The sequence below is a fragment of the Salvelinus fontinalis genome, chromosome 25 (genome assembly GCF_029448725.1).
Source record: "Salvelinus fontinalis isolate EN_2023a chromosome 25, ASM2944872v1, whole genome shotgun sequence".
NCBI lineage: Eukaryota > Metazoa > Chordata > Actinopteri > Salmoniformes > Salmonidae > Salvelinus > Salvelinus fontinalis.
In genome coordinates, this window is record NC_074689.1 from 25,589,913 (window position 1) to 25,607,694 (window position 17,782).

Here is a 17,782-nt window from a genome sequence, read left to right on the forward strand (position 1 = left end):
GGTGTGTCTCTGTTTTGTAGACGAGTGCATCCTCAAATTGTTCCACATACAGGTTCACATAGTTGGGGTCAAAGGGGGAGCCCATGGCTACACACCGAATTTGAAGGAAAAAAGACTCAAAGATGAAGGAGTTATTGGATAATACCAGTTCAGTGAGTTACAAGATGCAATCATTGTCTGGAGCAAGGGTAGTGTCTCTCTGTTGAAGGAAGTGTTGCAGGTCACAAAATGTAATTTAAAAGTTTGCAATAAGGTATCTCTAATAGAATATACTTGTCTAAAACAAATGTAGACATTAATAAATGTGTTTCTATATCTTCCAAAACCTGTTTTACACTGAAAGAGGAGTTACAAGATGGCTGTGCGGTGGCTTCCATATCCATACATATCATTGGACTGTACCGAAAATATATCAGAACCTCCCTGATGTTGTTCTTTATGTTGCAGGTGTTTTGGCCTGTTTTGGCCGACGAGATTTGATCACCACAATGCCAGATAGACTGGATGGACTGACTGGCTCCTGTGTGCAAATCCCATGTTCATTTTATATTCCTGACCAAAATAAGTATACATTTAACAGCACAATACATACCTCTGGAGTGTGGATTAAAGAAAATCCATACTTTGGTGGGCGCCCGGACAGTGTGATATTTAACAGTAGTAAGACGGTCAACATATATCAAGGGAAGATAACTGGAAACATGTCCCAGAAGAACTGCACCACAGTCTTCTTCAATGTAGCCACCAGTTACACTAATAGATACTTCTTCAGGATTGAGAGTCAACCATTCCGTGCAACAGACAATGAAAAGTCTGTTGATATAAATGTCAGACGTAAGACACAATTTAACTGTTCACCAACTATTTTTCCCAGTTCATATTCCTTTCATCAAAGATAAGAGAAGAACAAGTGTGCAGTTGAACTTTTAGTGTAAAATATCTTCATCTACAATATATTACAGATTTGCCTTCCAGTCCCATCCTTACTGTCTCAGGTGAGATGAAGGAAGGGACCCCTGTCAGTTTTAACTGCTCTGCTGTCGCTCCCTGTCCTGAACACCCCCCTGAGCTGACATGGACTCTCCCAACACAGTTCACAACTGAGAACCAACTGCAGGAGAATCCAGACCAAACCAAATCAGTTCTCTCCACGGTGACCTTCACTCCGTCATACCTTCATCATGAGAAGAACATCACTTGTACTGCAGTCTACCCAGTAGGGACAAGCAACAAGACAGCTGAACATAACATGATGCTTAACGTTTCATGTAAGATTTAGTCACCGGTTGCTGAAGAATAGATCATTCTATCATGTTTTCACTGATGATTGCAATAGAGTGGTTTTGATGAGACTATTCAATATACCATATCCAGATACATTCTAAATGTACCCCTCTCCCTCAGTCTCTCCTAAGGACACCTCTGCCTCCATCAGTCCAGCTGATCCAGTATTAGTGGGCAGCTGTGTTAATCTGACGTGCAGCAGTACAGCCAACCCTCCTGTGACAAACTTCACCTGGTTCCAGATCAGTGGAGATAAACCAATACAGGTAGCATCTGGACTGAGTTACTCCCTCAATGTGACTGTTGGTGATGGAGGACTGTACTACTGTGAAGCAAGAAATAGTCACGGCTGTGGGAAGTCGAATGACGTGCAGCTGGCTATTAAAGGTAAAACTGGCACGTAGGGCACAATCTTAGGTTAGATATACAATATATATTCAAAAGTATGTGGACACACATTGCTGACAGGTGTATAAAATCGAGCACAAAGCCATGCAATCTCCAGAGACAAAAACATTGGCAGTAAAATGGCAGCATTCACTACAGAGTATCAAGCTGCCTCTGGAAACAATGTTAGCACAAGAACTCTTTGTTTGAGAGCTTCATGAAATGGGTTTCTATGACTGTGCAGCCGCACACAAGCCTAAAATCACCTTGCACAATGGCAAGAATCGGCGTGAGTGGTGTACTCTGGAGAAGTGGAAACCCGTTCTCTGGAATGATGAATCACGCTTCACCATCTGGCAGTCCATTGGACGAATCTGGGTTTGGCAGATGCCAGGAGAAAGCTACCTGCCCCAATGCATAGAGCCAACTGTAAAGTTTGGTGGACGAGAAATGGTTTGGAGCTGTTTTTCATGGTTCATGGTTTTTCATGGAACCTTTTGTTCCAGTGAAGGGAAATCTTAATCCTACAACATACAATGACATTTTGTATTCCATATTTATACCCATGATTTTAGAATGAGATGTTCAACGAGCAGTTGTCCTCATACTTTTGGTCAAGTAGTGTACTTTAGACATTTTTATGTGAGAAATGACCATAATATGTTCTGTATTTTCAGGGCCAGAGGAGCATAATAACTCAATGGTTTTTGTGGTTGCAGCAGGAACTCTGGCGGCCTTTTTGTTTATCATCCTGATCAGTCTTTTTGTATGGTAAAAACTTTTCCTGGCATCAACTTAAAAAAATATGTATGTTGTGTTTGTGCTTTTGCGCATGAAAACCCTCACAGTGCATTCAGAAGGCCTTTCTAAATGTCTTCCAGGAGGAGAAACTCTAGGCTCCACGATGGACTTGAAAGGACAGACAATCCACAGGGACAGGTGGGAATAAGGCTCAACTTTCAAACCATCTACAAAGTGTATATAAGGAAGAATATAATTAATGCTGAAACTATCCAAAGCCATGAGGTTAACATCATTTTAGAGCAAGTTCAGGGGAGATGAACAAACCGAAAGCAATGCCACATCCTGTAAGAATATGGAATGATAACAGAATAGCTGTTGGACTTTGACAGTGTTTACATTAGATTGGAGCTCATTTGTTGGCAAAATGTACCTCTTTACACCTGTCCGTTGAATTTACATTTTCATTGACATCACCTCAGTATGTGTTGTGTAACCTGCTGACCTTAGAGTTTTACACATGACTGAGCTTAGAGCTTTACACATGTTCCTCTCTCTGTGTTCTCTCCACAGAACTCCCCGGTTGGGACAGTGTGTGCTAACCAGGCCAAAGCCGGAGAGGAACCAGAGGAACCTGCAGAAGACCAGTCTGAAGAGATCCACTACGGTGACATAGACTTCTCCAAACTACAGACCAAAGAGACCCCAGCTGCAGCCCAGGACAGGGTCCAGGGACAGGAGAGTGAGTACGCTGAAGTCAATGTGACCGGGAGAGGGGCCCAGGAACCACCTCTTAACAACCTAGATGGACTTTATGCACAAGTGAATAAAAGAGGTGCATGTTAATTTTCCAATGGGTATCAAGTGTTTTAATGTACAGTATTGTCATTGTGTATCTGTTTTCTATTGGTACTTTTGTTACATTTATGATTGTGCTCTTTGCTTATCTGCATATTTGTAGAATTTGCTGGGATGAAAAGTGTTTAACTGTTACTATAGTGGTGATACGATGATGTTGGCTACTCTTTATTTCGGACCATTTATTTTTTGTGTTGAGTTCACAGAGCATCTGTTTAATGGGTTCCAGTATAGAGGAACTGCTGAGTTCAACTAGCCAACTGAAGGCAGTTTAAGACCATATAAAGTCAATGATGACTGAGGAGAGAAGACACAGTTAGTTGGAGAGACAGTGGTCTGATACAAGACAGGAAGTTGGTGCAGGAAGTCTACATGATGGCAGAATGGTGTTAACATCTACTAGTCACTGTTTATCTTAATATTTTGTGCAGTTACCAGAATAACAATATCATATATTTTCAGTTTATACAGTTGAAGTTGGAAGTTGACATACACTTAGGTTGGAGTCATTGAAACTCATTTTTCAATCACTCCACAAATTTCGTGTTAACACACTATAGTTTTGGTAAGTCGGTCAGGACATCTACTTTGTGCATGACACAAGTCATTTTTCTAACAATTGTTTAAAGACAGATTATTTCACTTATAATTCACTGTATCACAATTCCAGTAGGTCAGACGTTTACATACACTAAGTTGACTGTGCCTTTAAACAGCTTGGACAATTCCAGAAAATTATTTCATGGCTTTAGAAGCTTCTGATTAACATCATTTGAGTCAATTGGAGGTGTACCTGTGGATGTATTTCAAGGCGTACCTTCAAACTCAGTGCCTCTTTGCTTGACATTATGGGGAAATCAAAAGAAATCAGCCAAGACCTCAGAAAAAACATTGTAGACCTCCACAAGTCTGGTTCAATTTCCAAATGCCGGAAGGTACCAAGTTCATCTGAACAAACAATTGTACGCAAGTATAAACACCAGGGGACCACTCAGCCGTCATTCCGCTCAGGAAGGGGGCGCGTTCTGTCTCTTAGAGATGAACGTACTTTGGTGAGAAAAGTGCAAATCAATACCAGAACCACAGCAAAGGACCTTGTGAAGATGCTGTACAAAAGTATCTATATCCACAGTAAAACGAGTCCTATATCGATATCACCTGAAAGGTCACTCAGCAAGGAAGAAGCCAACACTCCAAAACCACCATAAAGACGCCAGACTACGGTTTGCAACTGCACATGGGGACAAAGATTGTACTTTTTGGAGAAATGTCCTCTGGTCTAATGAAACAAAAATTGAACTGTTTGGCCATAATGACCATCTTTACGTTTGGAGGAAAAAGGGGAAGGCTTGCAAACCGAAGAACACTATTCCAACCGTGAAGCACTGGGGTGGCAGCATCATGTTGTGGAGGTGCTTTGCTGCAGGAGGGACTGGTGCACTTCACAAAATAGATGGCATCATGAGGTAGGAAAATTATGTGAATATATTGAAGCAACATCTCAAGACATCAGTCAGTAAGTTAAAGCTTGGTCGCAAATGGGTCTTCCAAATGGACAATGACCCCAAGCATACTTCCAAAGTTGTGGCAAAATGGCTTTTTTGTGTTTGTGGGCAGAACTAAAAAAGCATGTGCGAGCAAGGAGGCCTACAAACCTAACTCAGTTACACCATCTCTGTCAGGAGGAATGGGCCAAAATTCACCCAACTTATTGTGGGAAGCTTGTGGAAGGCTACCCGAAACGTATGACCCAAGTTTAACAATTTAAATGCAATGCTAACAAATACTAATTGAGTGTATGTAAACTTTTGACCCACTTTGAATGTGAAGAAAGAAATTAAAGCTGAAATAAATCATTCTCTCTACTATTATTCTGACATTTCACATTCTTAAAATAAAGTGGTGAGCCTAACTAGCCCAAGACAGGGAATTTTTACTGGGATTAAATGTCAGGAATTGTGAAAAACGGAGTTTAAATGTATTTGACTCAGGTGTATGTAAACTTCCGACTTCAACTGTGTCTATTTAGAATTTATCTTGTCAGTTTTTATATTGAGTGTTAAATGAACAAAACAATTGAGGCTGAATTTATGGTTGTTTATTAATTGCACTGTAATAAAAACCTTTACGTTCAATTTCCGTGAAATCTTTTGGTCTTTTTGGTCCAATATTTTACATACCTCATTAAAATGGATTACATTTAGATTTTGTGTCACTGGTCTACACACAATGTGGAATTATGTTTTTAGACATAAAATTGGAAAGATGAATTGTCTCAAGTCAATATGTATTCAACACCTTTTCTATGGCAAGCCTAAATAAGTTCAGGAGTAAAGACTTGCTTAACATGTCACATAAGTTGCATGGATTCACTCTGTGTGCAATACTAGTGTTAAACATGATTTTTGAATGACTACCTCATGTCTGTACCCCACACATACAATTATCTGTAAGGTCCCTCAGTCAAGCAGCGAATTTCAAACAGATACAACCACAAAGACAGTGATCTTTTCCAATGACTCACAAAGAAGAGCACCTGTTGGTAGATGGATAAAAATAACATACATTTGACATTGAATATCCCTTTGAGCATGGTGAAGATATTAAGTACACTTTGGATGGTTTATCAATACACCCAATCACTACAAAGATACAGGCGTCCTTCCTAACTCAGTCGCCGGAGAGGACGGCAAACGGATTTCACCCAAAGGAGGTTGTTGGCACCTTAATTGGGGAGAAAGGCTCGAGGTAATGGCTGGAGCAGAATAGGTGGAATGGTACCAAATACATCCAACACGTTTTCCATGTGTTTGATTCCATTCCATTTGCTCCGTTCCAGACATAATTATGAGTTCTCTTCCCCTCAGCAGCCTCCACTGATTTCACCATAAGGCCAGTGGTGACTTTAAAACATTTACAGAGTTTAATGGCTGTGATAGGAGAAACTGAGGAAGGATCAACAACATTTTACTTACCCCACAATACTAACCTAAATGACAGAGTGCAAAGAAGGAAACTAAAAATATTACAAAACACACATTCTGTTTGCAATAAGGCACTAAAGTAAAACTGCAAAACATTTGGCAATGAAATTCACTCTATGTCCAACACAACAAATCACTGAGTACCACTCTTCATATTTTCAAGAATGGTGATGGCTGCAATATGTTATTGGTATGCTTGTCATCAAGTGTTTCAGGATGAAAAGAAATGGAATAGAGCTAAGCACAGGCAAACTCTAGAGAAAAACCTGGTTCAGTCTGATTTTCAAAAGACACTGGGACGCAAATTCACTTTTCAGCAGGACAATAACCTAAAAGAGAAAGCCAAATATACACCAGTGTTGCTTACTATGACAATATTGAATGTTCCTAATTGTCCAAGTTACAGTTTTGATCGGCTTGAAAATCTATGGCAAGACTTGAAAATGGCTGTCTAGCAATGATCAACAACCAATTTGATAGAGCTTGAAGAATTTTGAAAAGAATAATGTGCAAATAGTGTATATTCCAGGAGTGCAAAGCTCTTCTAGACTTACCCAAAAAGACTGATTCTAATGTAACTATTTTACTTCCGTCCCTCTCCTCGCCCCTACCTGGGCTCGAACCAAGGACCCTCTGCACAAATCAACTGACACCCACGAAGCATTGTTACCCATCGCACCACAAAAGCCACGGCCCTTGCAAGATTGAATCCTACTAATATTGAATCCCACTACACCAGCTCCGACGCTCGTCGGATGTGGCACAGCTTGCAAACTTTTACGGACTACAAAGGGAAGCCCAGCGGCGAGCTCACACAAGCCTACCGGATGAGCTAAATTACTATGTGCGCTTCGAGGCAAGAACCACAGAAGCATGCATGAGAGCACCTGTTCCGGATGATTGTGTGATCACGCTCGCCCATGTTTTGTAAACACCAGCCTGAGAGGCTTGTAGGAAGTCAAAACCAAAGGCAGTGGCTTTGTTAACTACTACAGAATCAGTATTTCACAGAATACAATAACAATCAGCGTGTCCTCGGTCCTTGTACTTCCAGTCTGTCGTCAATCACTATCAACAGTTATGAATTGAATCCGTAACATACATTATTGAGTCTAGTGACCATCAACCCAAATGTTACAAACAGCACACTGGAAATCATGTTACAGAAAGGTCAAATATATAAATATGCTGAACATTATATGAATCACTCTAAACTGAATCTGAACTTAACTCATATCCCCATTACATGTCTATTTTTCATGTGTGTATTGTTGGGAGCTATTTTGTGTCCGTTTTTATTTTGAGTGTTGTTCAAGAGACACACATGAGGCTGCATTTGAGGTTGTTCATTAATTGCACTGTAATAAAAACCCACCTGCTGGGTAAAGTACGTCCTCAGCTCCTGGGTCTCCTTCTCCCAGAAGGCCTTGTGCAGGTCGAACAGGGTTTAGAATAGAACGGATACAGCTTTTTGTCAAAATGAACTTTTCCTAGCAAATGTAGGAGAACTTGTGCAGCAGGTTGGGAGAATTAACGTAGCAGGTTAGGATAATTGATTAAGGTATGAAAAAGGGTTAGGGTTAGCTAAAATAAAACGAAATCAACTTTATTAAGAACGTCAATTTGACAAAAGCTGTGTCCCATCTAGACATGACCGTCGGGGAGGTACACCTTGCCCTGCAGGTCGATGGCTCCCTCCTGTGGCTCCCAGCTCACCATGCTCTTCTTGGCAGATAGAAGTGACGTAATGAAAGAGGAAGTGGGTGCAGGAGAAATGGAGGAGTGTGTGATAATCCATAAATTACAATTACAGTCACTCTGTTTCTGACAAAGTCTGTTTTTCGTGTTGAAAGATAATGTGAGAACCGGGTATCTTTTACTGAACTCAAATTTAACTAGGTAAGTTGGATGGAAGCAAGTTGGATGGAAGCAAGTTGGATGGAAGCAAGTTGGATGGAAGCAAGTTGGATGGAAGCAAGTTGGATGGAAGCAAGTTGGATGGAAGCAAGTTGGATGGAAGCAAGTTTGATGGAAGCAAGTTGGATGGAAGCAAGTTGGATGGAAGCAAGTTGGATGGAAGCAAGTTGGATGGAAGCAAGTTGGATGGAAGCAAGTTGGATGGAAGCAAGTTGGATGGAAGCAAGTTGGATGGAAGCAAGTTGGATGGAAGCAAGTTGGATGGAAGCAAGTTGGATGGATTTTGGTTCATGATTTAGCTACATTTTTTTTTAAATCCTGGGAGATAGAGGAGAGGGAGATGGTTATATTGCTTAAAGTTTCTGTTGTTGTATCAAGGGTGGACTTGATTATTTGGGGACCTGTAACACAATGCTGTTAAGGGGTCCCCTACCCCATAAAAGGGTTATTTACCCCCCACCCCCACACCTACATTAACTGCAATGAATATTATAATCCCACAATGAAAATATATTGTGTATACGTGTCCATTTCGGGCAGTAATGAAATGTATAGGCCACAAAAAGCTGTTGAGTCAGTGGCTGACCCACACAATGTGTTAAGAATCAGTCAGTGGGAAGCTGGGCTCCATTTCATGTGAAACTGGTGAAACATGACTAAGGCCACCTCTGCAATGTTTCAAGTGACTGAATCTAATTGTTCTGGAGTAGAAGGTTCATTAGAAAATGTTTTCACAACTGATGTTGACACCCAGCACATAGACTATTCAACATCCTGTTAAATAAATACTGTAGTATTCTTTAAAAATAACTTCTCACACACTTATTAGGAAGTACGTCACTGATGAGATGTGAGATGAGTCACATGAATTTCAGTACATGACTTTGTCAGACCTCACTATGTGTGTGACAGTCTCTCCTGTAGACAGTTTACGTTACAGTCAAAAACAAGTATCGACTTCTTCAATATATATATAAAGGAAATTAATTATGAGTAATGAGATTCAATATGTTCTAAAGTATTGCTGTTTGTTCATGTATTATCTTCACAACTGAAGGACATAGTGTATTTGATATGGAGATGGTTCAATGCAATGTGTTGTGTGAGTTAAGCTACTCTACCAGTAAGTGTATGTTTGTACTGTTTCAGGTGATCAGTAGTGTGTGAGTTCTCACATGGCTTGTCCTGAGAACATGTTTTTTCTCATTGTCCTCTTTATGTCAGGTGAGTCTTCCACACAACAACAACTAGTTATGAGTCAGACATAAAGGAATAACCACAAGTCATTATATTTTATGGGATGCGCTATATTCCAGCTTTTTAATTGTGTAGAAAAGTGTACATTTAATTCCTGATTAGTGTATTTTAATAGTCTGTATTTAAACTTCTGTGTAAAAGTTGTAGCATATTTTTGATACTGAATGTTATCAGATATTCAATCAAAAGCTGATATTAGATCAATGGAACCTGAGTGAACAAACAACACAACAATGACATACTTATTTCATTTATTTCATAAACAAAGTTGTGCAACACCCAATGCCCCTGTGTGAAACACTAATTGCCCCCTTACTCTCAATAACTGGTTGTGTCTCCTTCAGCTCAAATGACTCCAACCAAACACTTCCTGTAGTTGTTGATCAGTCTCTCACGTTGCTGTGGAGGAATTTTGGCCCACTCTCCCATGCAGAACTGCTTTAACTCAGCGACATTTGTGGGTTTTCAATCATGAACTGCACATTTCAAGTCCTGCCACAATATCTCAATTGGGATTAGGTCTGGACTAGGCCATTACAAAACTTTAAATTTGTTGCTTTATGTCAATTTTCATGCTGACTTGATTGTGTGTTTTGGAATGGTGGCACAACCAGTTATTGAGTATAAGGTGGCAAATCCTTTTTCACACGGGGAACTGGTTGATGCATAACTTTGTTAATGAAATCAATTAAATAACTGTGACTATTTTTTTTAGATTTCTAAACTCAAGTTCCCTTTATCTAATAGGTTTTGGTTGAAGATCTGATAACATTCAGTAAACAAAAAGCAAAAATAGAGAACCAGAAAGGGGGAAATACCTTTTCATGTCACTGTATTTGCATGTGAAACCGACGTCAGTGTGCGGCTAACAGTATAGCTTCCACCACTGTCCCTGTCACCATACCGGGCTCAAACTAGTGGTCCTCTGCTCACAAACACATGTCACCTCACTCCTTGACAACATACCGACCAATTGAAAAATCACCTGTACATTGAAATAAGTTCATTATATTATTATTAATGAGAGAGACTGTACCGTTGATGTGTATAAACCCTGGATCGCTGATGCTATGTAACGGCCAATGAGAGACTTTAAATCCACCGGTCTCTATATATGGTACTCCCCAGAAGAAGCAGTCCTCCATAAGAATTAATGGAATTCTACAGTATTTCAATCAAATGTTTTAAGGACAAAATGACATGTATGTAAGTATTATGTTGTAGATGGGACAGAAAAGTTAGTACTCTATAAATACAATACTTTAATATCTTTACATGTTTATTTTTTATTTGTTATGTTCAGGTCATATAAAAAGCATGAGCTGGAGCACACCCAGAGAAAATGACTTATTGTAGAGGTGCTGACTAACGGTGAATACACTGTAAGCTATAAAAACAAAGAGAGTTGCACACTCTATATATATAAACTCCCAGTCATTTATTGGGTAAAACACCAACGTTTCGGCATCACTGTGCCTTCTTCAGGGTAAAGCCATGAATGCTTAATCAGGGTTATGTAGACAAACAGTGCAATTAGTGCAACCAATGACAATAGTGAGGGGTGTGTCATAATTATGAGATTAATTGGAATGAATTGAGTGAAACTGTTAAAAGACAATAGTTTACAGCATATTGAATATATTAGCCTATTGTTACATTAACATTAGCATAAGATTAGCATCAACATAAATTATTGTTTAATTTAATTTCACATATATTTAATTGTTTCCAATATCATTAAATGTTGTTGAAATGTAATCTTTTGGTTAATCCATAATGCATAATAAGCATCATCAACAGGGGGAACATATTGGTTGTACGCTGATAAACTGTAGAAAGAATATATTCATTTATAAGACTTCTTTATAAAAAATAATTGTTCATTAGAAGGGACTGAGACCAAATTCAATTTTAAGACACTAGGGGTCAATGTTTTTAAATTCCTCCTCTCCTTGGTAGACCAACATGCTCAATGCGTGTGTATATGAGTGTGTATTTGAGGGAGCAGATGGGATGGTTACCTTCAACAAAGTGATCTGCTACTGGATAGTCAGTGTTCTTACACCTGATTGAGCTGCTATTGGATAATCAGTGTTCTTACACCTGATTGATCTGCTACTGGATAATCAGTGTTCTTACACCTGATTGAGCTGCTATTGGATAGTCAGTGTTCTTACACCTGATTGAGCTGCTACTGGATAGTCAGTGTTCTTACACCTGATTGAGCTGCTATTGGATAGTCAGTGTTCTTACACCTGATTGATCTGCTACTGGATAGTCAGTGTTCTTACACCTGATTGAGCTGCTATTGGATAGTCAGTGTTCTTACACCTGATTGATCTGCTATTGGATAGTCAGTGTTCTTACACCTGATTGATATGCTACTGGATAGTCAGTGTTCTTACACCTGATTGAGCTGCTATTGGATAATCAGTGTTCTTACACCTGATTGAGCTGCTATTGGATAGTCAGTGTTCTTACACCTGATTGAGCTGCTATTGGATAGTCAGTGTTCTTACACCTGATTGAGCTGCTATTGGATAGTCAGTGTTCTTACACCTGATTGATCTGCTATTGGATAGTCAGTGTTCTTACACCCGATTGAGCTGCGGTGTTCAGCTCTGCATTGTTTTAATTGTCTTTTCATTTGTCCAACGTTGGATTTTCCACATGAACATGTGATGAGATAGATCACTACCTTTATCTTGCAAGAGATGATACCCCTAACAGGGATTTTTCGACCAATATCTTGGTGTCTGTAGAAGGGTGTGTTTGTAGTGCTATTGCACTATGAGCATGATCCACATTTGTAGTTCCCATTTGGAATGGGTGTCAAGAGTGTCTGAGTGGGCTCAGGGGGCAGGTCAGATCTGAGATCTGTTAAAACAATTAAAACAATGCAGATCTGACCTGGTCAGATCTCACAAGCTATCCCCAATATTGCGCCCACACTTATAGACCACCAGTGGGGTTTCTATGAAGAGGTGTGATTTTTTTGTTGTCTGATTGCAGAATATGCCAGTGCCTTTTCAGGATTGCTTTCATTTTTTCTGAACACTTGGTGTACTTAGTGCAAAAGACTGTTGCGTTGTTTCACTTCTTTGGTTTAGTTTTTAGAAAAACCTCTTTTGGTTTTTGAGATATTTTCATCATTGCAGGATCAATACTTTTTTAGCATTGCTGTCAAAATCTGACTGTTGGCAACAGATTCATTTAACCCTGAATAACTGGCTATATGGGAGACCATTCCTGAGGGGAAGGGGATGCATACTATCCCCACGTAGCAGGGTATTGAGGTCTGTTGGCTTTGTGTACAAGTCTGTATGTAAAACATCATTCTCTTTGATGATCCATAAGTCCAGGTAGTTTATTTTTCTCTCATCAGTCTGCATGGTGAATTTGAGATATTCAGAGCTCTCGTTTAGCAGAGTTTGGAATAAATTCAGTTCCTGCTGACTTCCTTCCCAGAGCACAAAGACATCATCTATGTATCTCTTCCATGAGAGGATTTTAGAGAGTAGGGGGTGTCACTCTTTAGAGAGTGTCTCTGTTTTGTAAATGAGTGCTTCCTCAAATTGTTCCACATACAGGTTCACATAGTTGGGGTCAAAGGGGGAGCCCATGGCTACACCCTGAATTTGAAGGAAAAAGTCTGACTCAAAGATGAAATAGTTATTGGATAATACCAGTTCAGTGAGTTACAAGATGTGATCATTGGCTGGAGAAAGGGTAGGGTCTCTCTGTTGAAGGAAGTGTTGCAATTTTACAAAATATAATTGAAAGTTTGTATTAAGGTGTCTGTAATAGAATATACTTGTCTAAAACGAATGGAGACATTAATAAATGCATTTCTATATCTTCCAACATCTATTTTACAGTGGAGGAGGAGTAACAAGATGGCTATGCAGTGGCTTCCAATCAGCGTCCCCTGTCAGTCATCTAGACTTGATACATATCACTGGACTGTACGGAAAACATATCAGAACCTCCCTGATGTTGTCCTTTATGTTGCAGGTGTTTTGGCCTGTTTTGGTCAACGAGATTTAAACACCACAATGCCAGATAGACTGGATGTACTGACTGGCTCCTGTATGCAAATCCCATGTTCATTTGATATTCCTGGAGAAAATAAGTATAAATTGAACACCACAATACAAACCTCTGGAGTGTGGATTAAAGAAATCCCACAGTTTGGTTATCATCCGGACAATGTGATATTTAACAGTAGTGAGACGGTCAACAGATATCAAGGGAAGATAACTGGAAACATGTCCCAGAAGAACTGCACCACAGTCTTCTTCAATGTAGCCACCAGTTACACTAATAGATACTTCTTCAGGATTGAGAGTCAACCATTCCGTGCAACAGATCCTGATAAGTCTGTTTATATAGTTGTCAGAGGTAAGAGACAATTGAACTTTTAACCAACTATTTCTTCCAACTCATATTCCTTGCATCAAAGATAAGAGTAGAACAAGAGGATAATTTAACTATTAGTGTAAAATATCTTTATCTGCAATGTATTACAGATTTGCCTTCCAGTCCAATCATTACTGTCTCAGGTGAAGTGAAGGAAGGGACCTCTGTCAGTTTTAACTGCTCTGCTGTCGCTCCCTGTCCTGAACACCCCCCTGAGCTGACATGGACTCTCCCAACACAGTTCACAACTGAGAATCAACTGCAGGAGAATCCAGACCAAACCAAATCAGTTCTCTCCACGGTGACCTTCACTCCATCATACCTTCATCATGAGAAGAACATCACTTGTACTGCAGTCTACCCAGTAGGGACAAGCAACAAGACAGCTGAACATGCCATGATGCTTAATGTTTCATGTAAGATTTAATCACCGGTTCCTGTAGAATAGATCATTCTATCATGTTTTCACTGATGATTGTAATAGAGTGGTTTGGATGAGGCTATTCAATATACCATATCCAGATACATTCTAAATGAACCCCTCTCCCTCAGTCTCTCCTAAAGACACCTTGGCCTCCATCAGTCCAGCTGATCCAGTATCAGTGGGCAGCTGTGTTAATCTGACCTGCAGCAGTACAGCCAACCCTCCTGTGACAACCTTCACCTGGTTCATGATCAGTGGGGGTAATTTAACACAGGTAGCATCTGGACTGAGTTACACCCTCAATGTGACTGTTGGCTATGGAGGACTGTACTACTGTGAAGCAAGAAATAGTCACGGCTGTGGCAAGTCAAAGGAAGTGCAGCTGGCTATTAAAGGTAAAACGGGAACGTAGGGCACAATCATATGTTAGATACTCACTATATTTTCAAAAGTGTGTGGACACCCCTTCAAATGCGTGGATTCAGCTATTAACGCCCCACATGTTGCTAACAGGTGTTTAAAATCGAGCACACAACCATGCAATCTCCGTAGACAAACATTGGCTGTAGAATGGCAACATTCACTACCGAGTTCCAAACTGCCTTTGGAAGCAACGGCAGCACAAGAACTGTTTGTTGAGGGCTTCATGAAATGGGTTTCCATGGCCGAGCAGCCGCACACAAGCCTAAGATCACTATGTGCAATGCCAAAAATCAGCTGCAGTGGTGTAAAGCTCACTGCCATTGGACTCTGGCGAAGTGGAAATCCGTTCTCTGGCGTGTTGAATATACGAATCACCATCTGGCAGTCCGGCGGACGAATCTGGGTTTTGACGGTTTCCAGGAGAACACTACCTGCCCCAATTTATAGTGCCAACTGTAAAGTTTGGTGGATGAGGAATAATGAACTGGGTGTAACGGTTCTCGTGGGCTGAAGGAAGAGTGGACCAAGGTGCAGCATTTAAAGTGTTCATGATTTAATCCAAAAAAACAAATTGAACAAAAACAACAAACAGGAGAATGAAAGCGAAACAGTTATGTCTGGTGCAGACACAAAATAGAAAACAACTACCCACAAAACACAGGTGGGAAAAGGCTACCTAAGAATGGTTCTCAATCAGAGACAACGATAGACAGCTGCCTCTGATTGAGAACCACACCCGGCCAAACACATAGAAATAGAAAACATAGAACAAAAACATAGAAGGCCCACCCCAACTCACGCCCTGACCAAACAAAATAGAGACATAAAAAGGATCTCTAAGATCAGGGCGTGACACTGGGGCTGTTTTCATGGTTTGGTCTAGGCCCCTTAGTTCCAGTGACGGGATATCTTAACGCTACAGCATAAAACGTCATTCTATATTCCATACTAATGCCCATGATTTTGGAATGAGATGTTCGACTAGCAGATGTCCACATACTTTTGGTCATGTAGTGTACTTTAGAGATCTTTTTGTGAGAATTGACCATAATATGTTCTGTATTTTCAGAGCCAGAAGAGCCTGTTAACCCAATGGTTGTTGGGGTTGCAGCAGGAACTCTGGGGGCCTTTTTGCTTATCAGCCTGATCAGTGTTATTGGAAGGTAAAAACTATTCCTGGCATCAATACAAAACTATTATTTCTGCTGTGTTTGTGCTTTTGCATATGAAAACCCTCACAGTGCATTCAGAAGGCCTTTCTAAATGTCTTCCAGGAGGAGAAACTCGAGGCTCCACGATGGACTTGAAAGGACAGACAATCCACAGGGACAGGTGGGAATAAGGCTACACTTTCAAACCATCTACAAAGTGTATCTAAGGAAGTACTGAATTAATGCAGAAACTATTTAAAGCCATGAGGTTCACATCATTTCAGAGGAAGTTTAGGGGGAGATGACCACACCGGTAGCAATGCCACATCCTGTAAGAACATGGAATGATAACAGAATAGCTGTTGGACTTTGACAGTGTTTTCTTTAGAACTCATTTGTTGACAAAATGTCCCTCTTTACTCCTGTCAGATGAATTCACATTGTCATTGACATCACTCAGTATGTGTTGTGTAACCTGCTGACCTTAGAGTTTTACACATGACTGAGCTTAGAGCTTTACACCTGTTCCTCTCTCTGTGTTCTCTCCACAGAACTCCCCGGTTGGGACAGTGTGTGCTAACCAGGCCACAGCTGGAGAGGAACCAGAGGAACCTGCAGAAGACCAGTCTGAAGAGATCCACTACGGTGACATAGACGTCTCCAAACTACGGCCCAAAGAGACCCCAGCTGCAGCCCAGGACAGGGTCCAGGGACAGGAGAGTGCGTACGCTGAAGTCAACGTGACCAGAAGAGGGGCCCAGGAACCACCTCTTAACAACCTAGATGGGCTTTATGCACAAGTGGATAAAAGAGGTGCATGTTAAGTATTTTGCCAATGGTTATTGTTGAATTCGACATTTTGAACATTGAGATATTAAAGACATGATAGATCAGACGCATAGTATATTAAAGAGTGAAACATACTGGGTCTCTGTAGCGAGACAGATAGCTGTGGAATGTGTTGGGTGACAAGAGGAGAGCAACGTGTTCATACAGGGGACACAGATGGATCTGTGGATTAGATGAAGGAGGGGTTGAGGTCAGGAGGTGAGGACAGATTCTCATCAGGGAGTAATACATGTTTGGTATCCTGTTACCCTCTTTATTATCTTCCTGTAGAGCAATTACATGTAAGTATTGGAGATGAGGAGGAGTGTCTTAATTGGGATGTAAATATTTGATGGGACAAATGTTGGGTTGTCTGATTACAGCTGTACAGAACCATTGGGAATAATTAAACTGGGTTAAAGCTTCTCTAGTGTCTGTGAGTTATTTAAAAATAAGAACCTAACAGTATTAAGTGTTTTTATGAACAGTATTGTCATTGTGTACTATTGGTACTTTTGTTACATTTATAATTGTGTTCTCTTTGATTATCTGCATATTTGTAGAATTTGCTGGGATGAAAAGTGTTTAACTGTTACTGTAGTGGTGATAAGATGATGTAGGATACTCTTTATTTTAGACCATTTATTTTTGGTGTTGAGTTCACAGAGCATCTGTTTAATGGGTTCCAGTATAGAGGAACTGCTGAGTTCAACTAGCCTACTGAAGGTAGTTTAAGACCATATAAAGTCAATGATGACTGAGGAGAGAAGACACAGTTAGTTGGAGAGACAGTGGTCTGATACAAGACAGGGAGTTGGTGCAGGAAGTCTACATGATGGCAGAATGGTGTTACAATCCACTAGTGACTGTTTCTCTGCATCTTTTGTGCAGTTCCCAGAATAACAATATTATATATTTTCAGTTTATATCTATTTAGAAGTTGTGTCAGTTTTTATGTTGAATGTTATATCAAAGAAACAATCGAGGCTGAATTTAAGGTTGTTTATTAATTACACTGTAAAAAAAAAACCTTTACATTAAATTTCCATGACATCTTTTGGTCTTATTGGTCAAACATTTTACATATTTCATTAAAATGGATTACATTT

The 17,782-nt window shown here is 40.1% G+C and overlaps 2 protein-coding genes across 2 annotated transcripts; both read left to right on the top strand.

The window, feature by feature from the left end:
* The first annotated feature begins 455 nt into the window (after positions 1-455).
* Positions 456-1,695, top strand: LOC129823326 (vascular cell adhesion protein 1-like). Its single transcript, XM_055882254.1, has 3 exons — positions 456-894; positions 963-1,268; positions 1,405-1,695. Exons 1-3 carry the CDS (start codon positions 489-491, stop codon positions 1,686-1,688), a joined length of 996 nt encoding a protein of 331 aa, XP_055738229.1. The 5' UTR covers positions 456-488; the 3' UTR covers positions 1,689-1,695.
* A 7,397-nt stretch (positions 1,696-9,092) lies between these two features.
* On the top strand, positions 9,093-16,669 carry LOC129823327 (myelin-associated glycoprotein-like). The gene is made up of 5 exons (XM_055882255.1): positions 9,093-9,395; positions 13,443-13,829; positions 13,958-14,263; positions 14,400-14,545; positions 16,397-16,669. The coding sequence occupies exons 1-5, from the start codon at positions 9,347-9,349 to the stop codon at positions 16,667-16,669; spliced, it is 1,161 nt and encodes a 386-aa protein (XP_055738230.1). The 5' UTR covers positions 9,093-9,346.
* Positions 16,670-17,782: the final 1,113 nt, after the last annotated feature.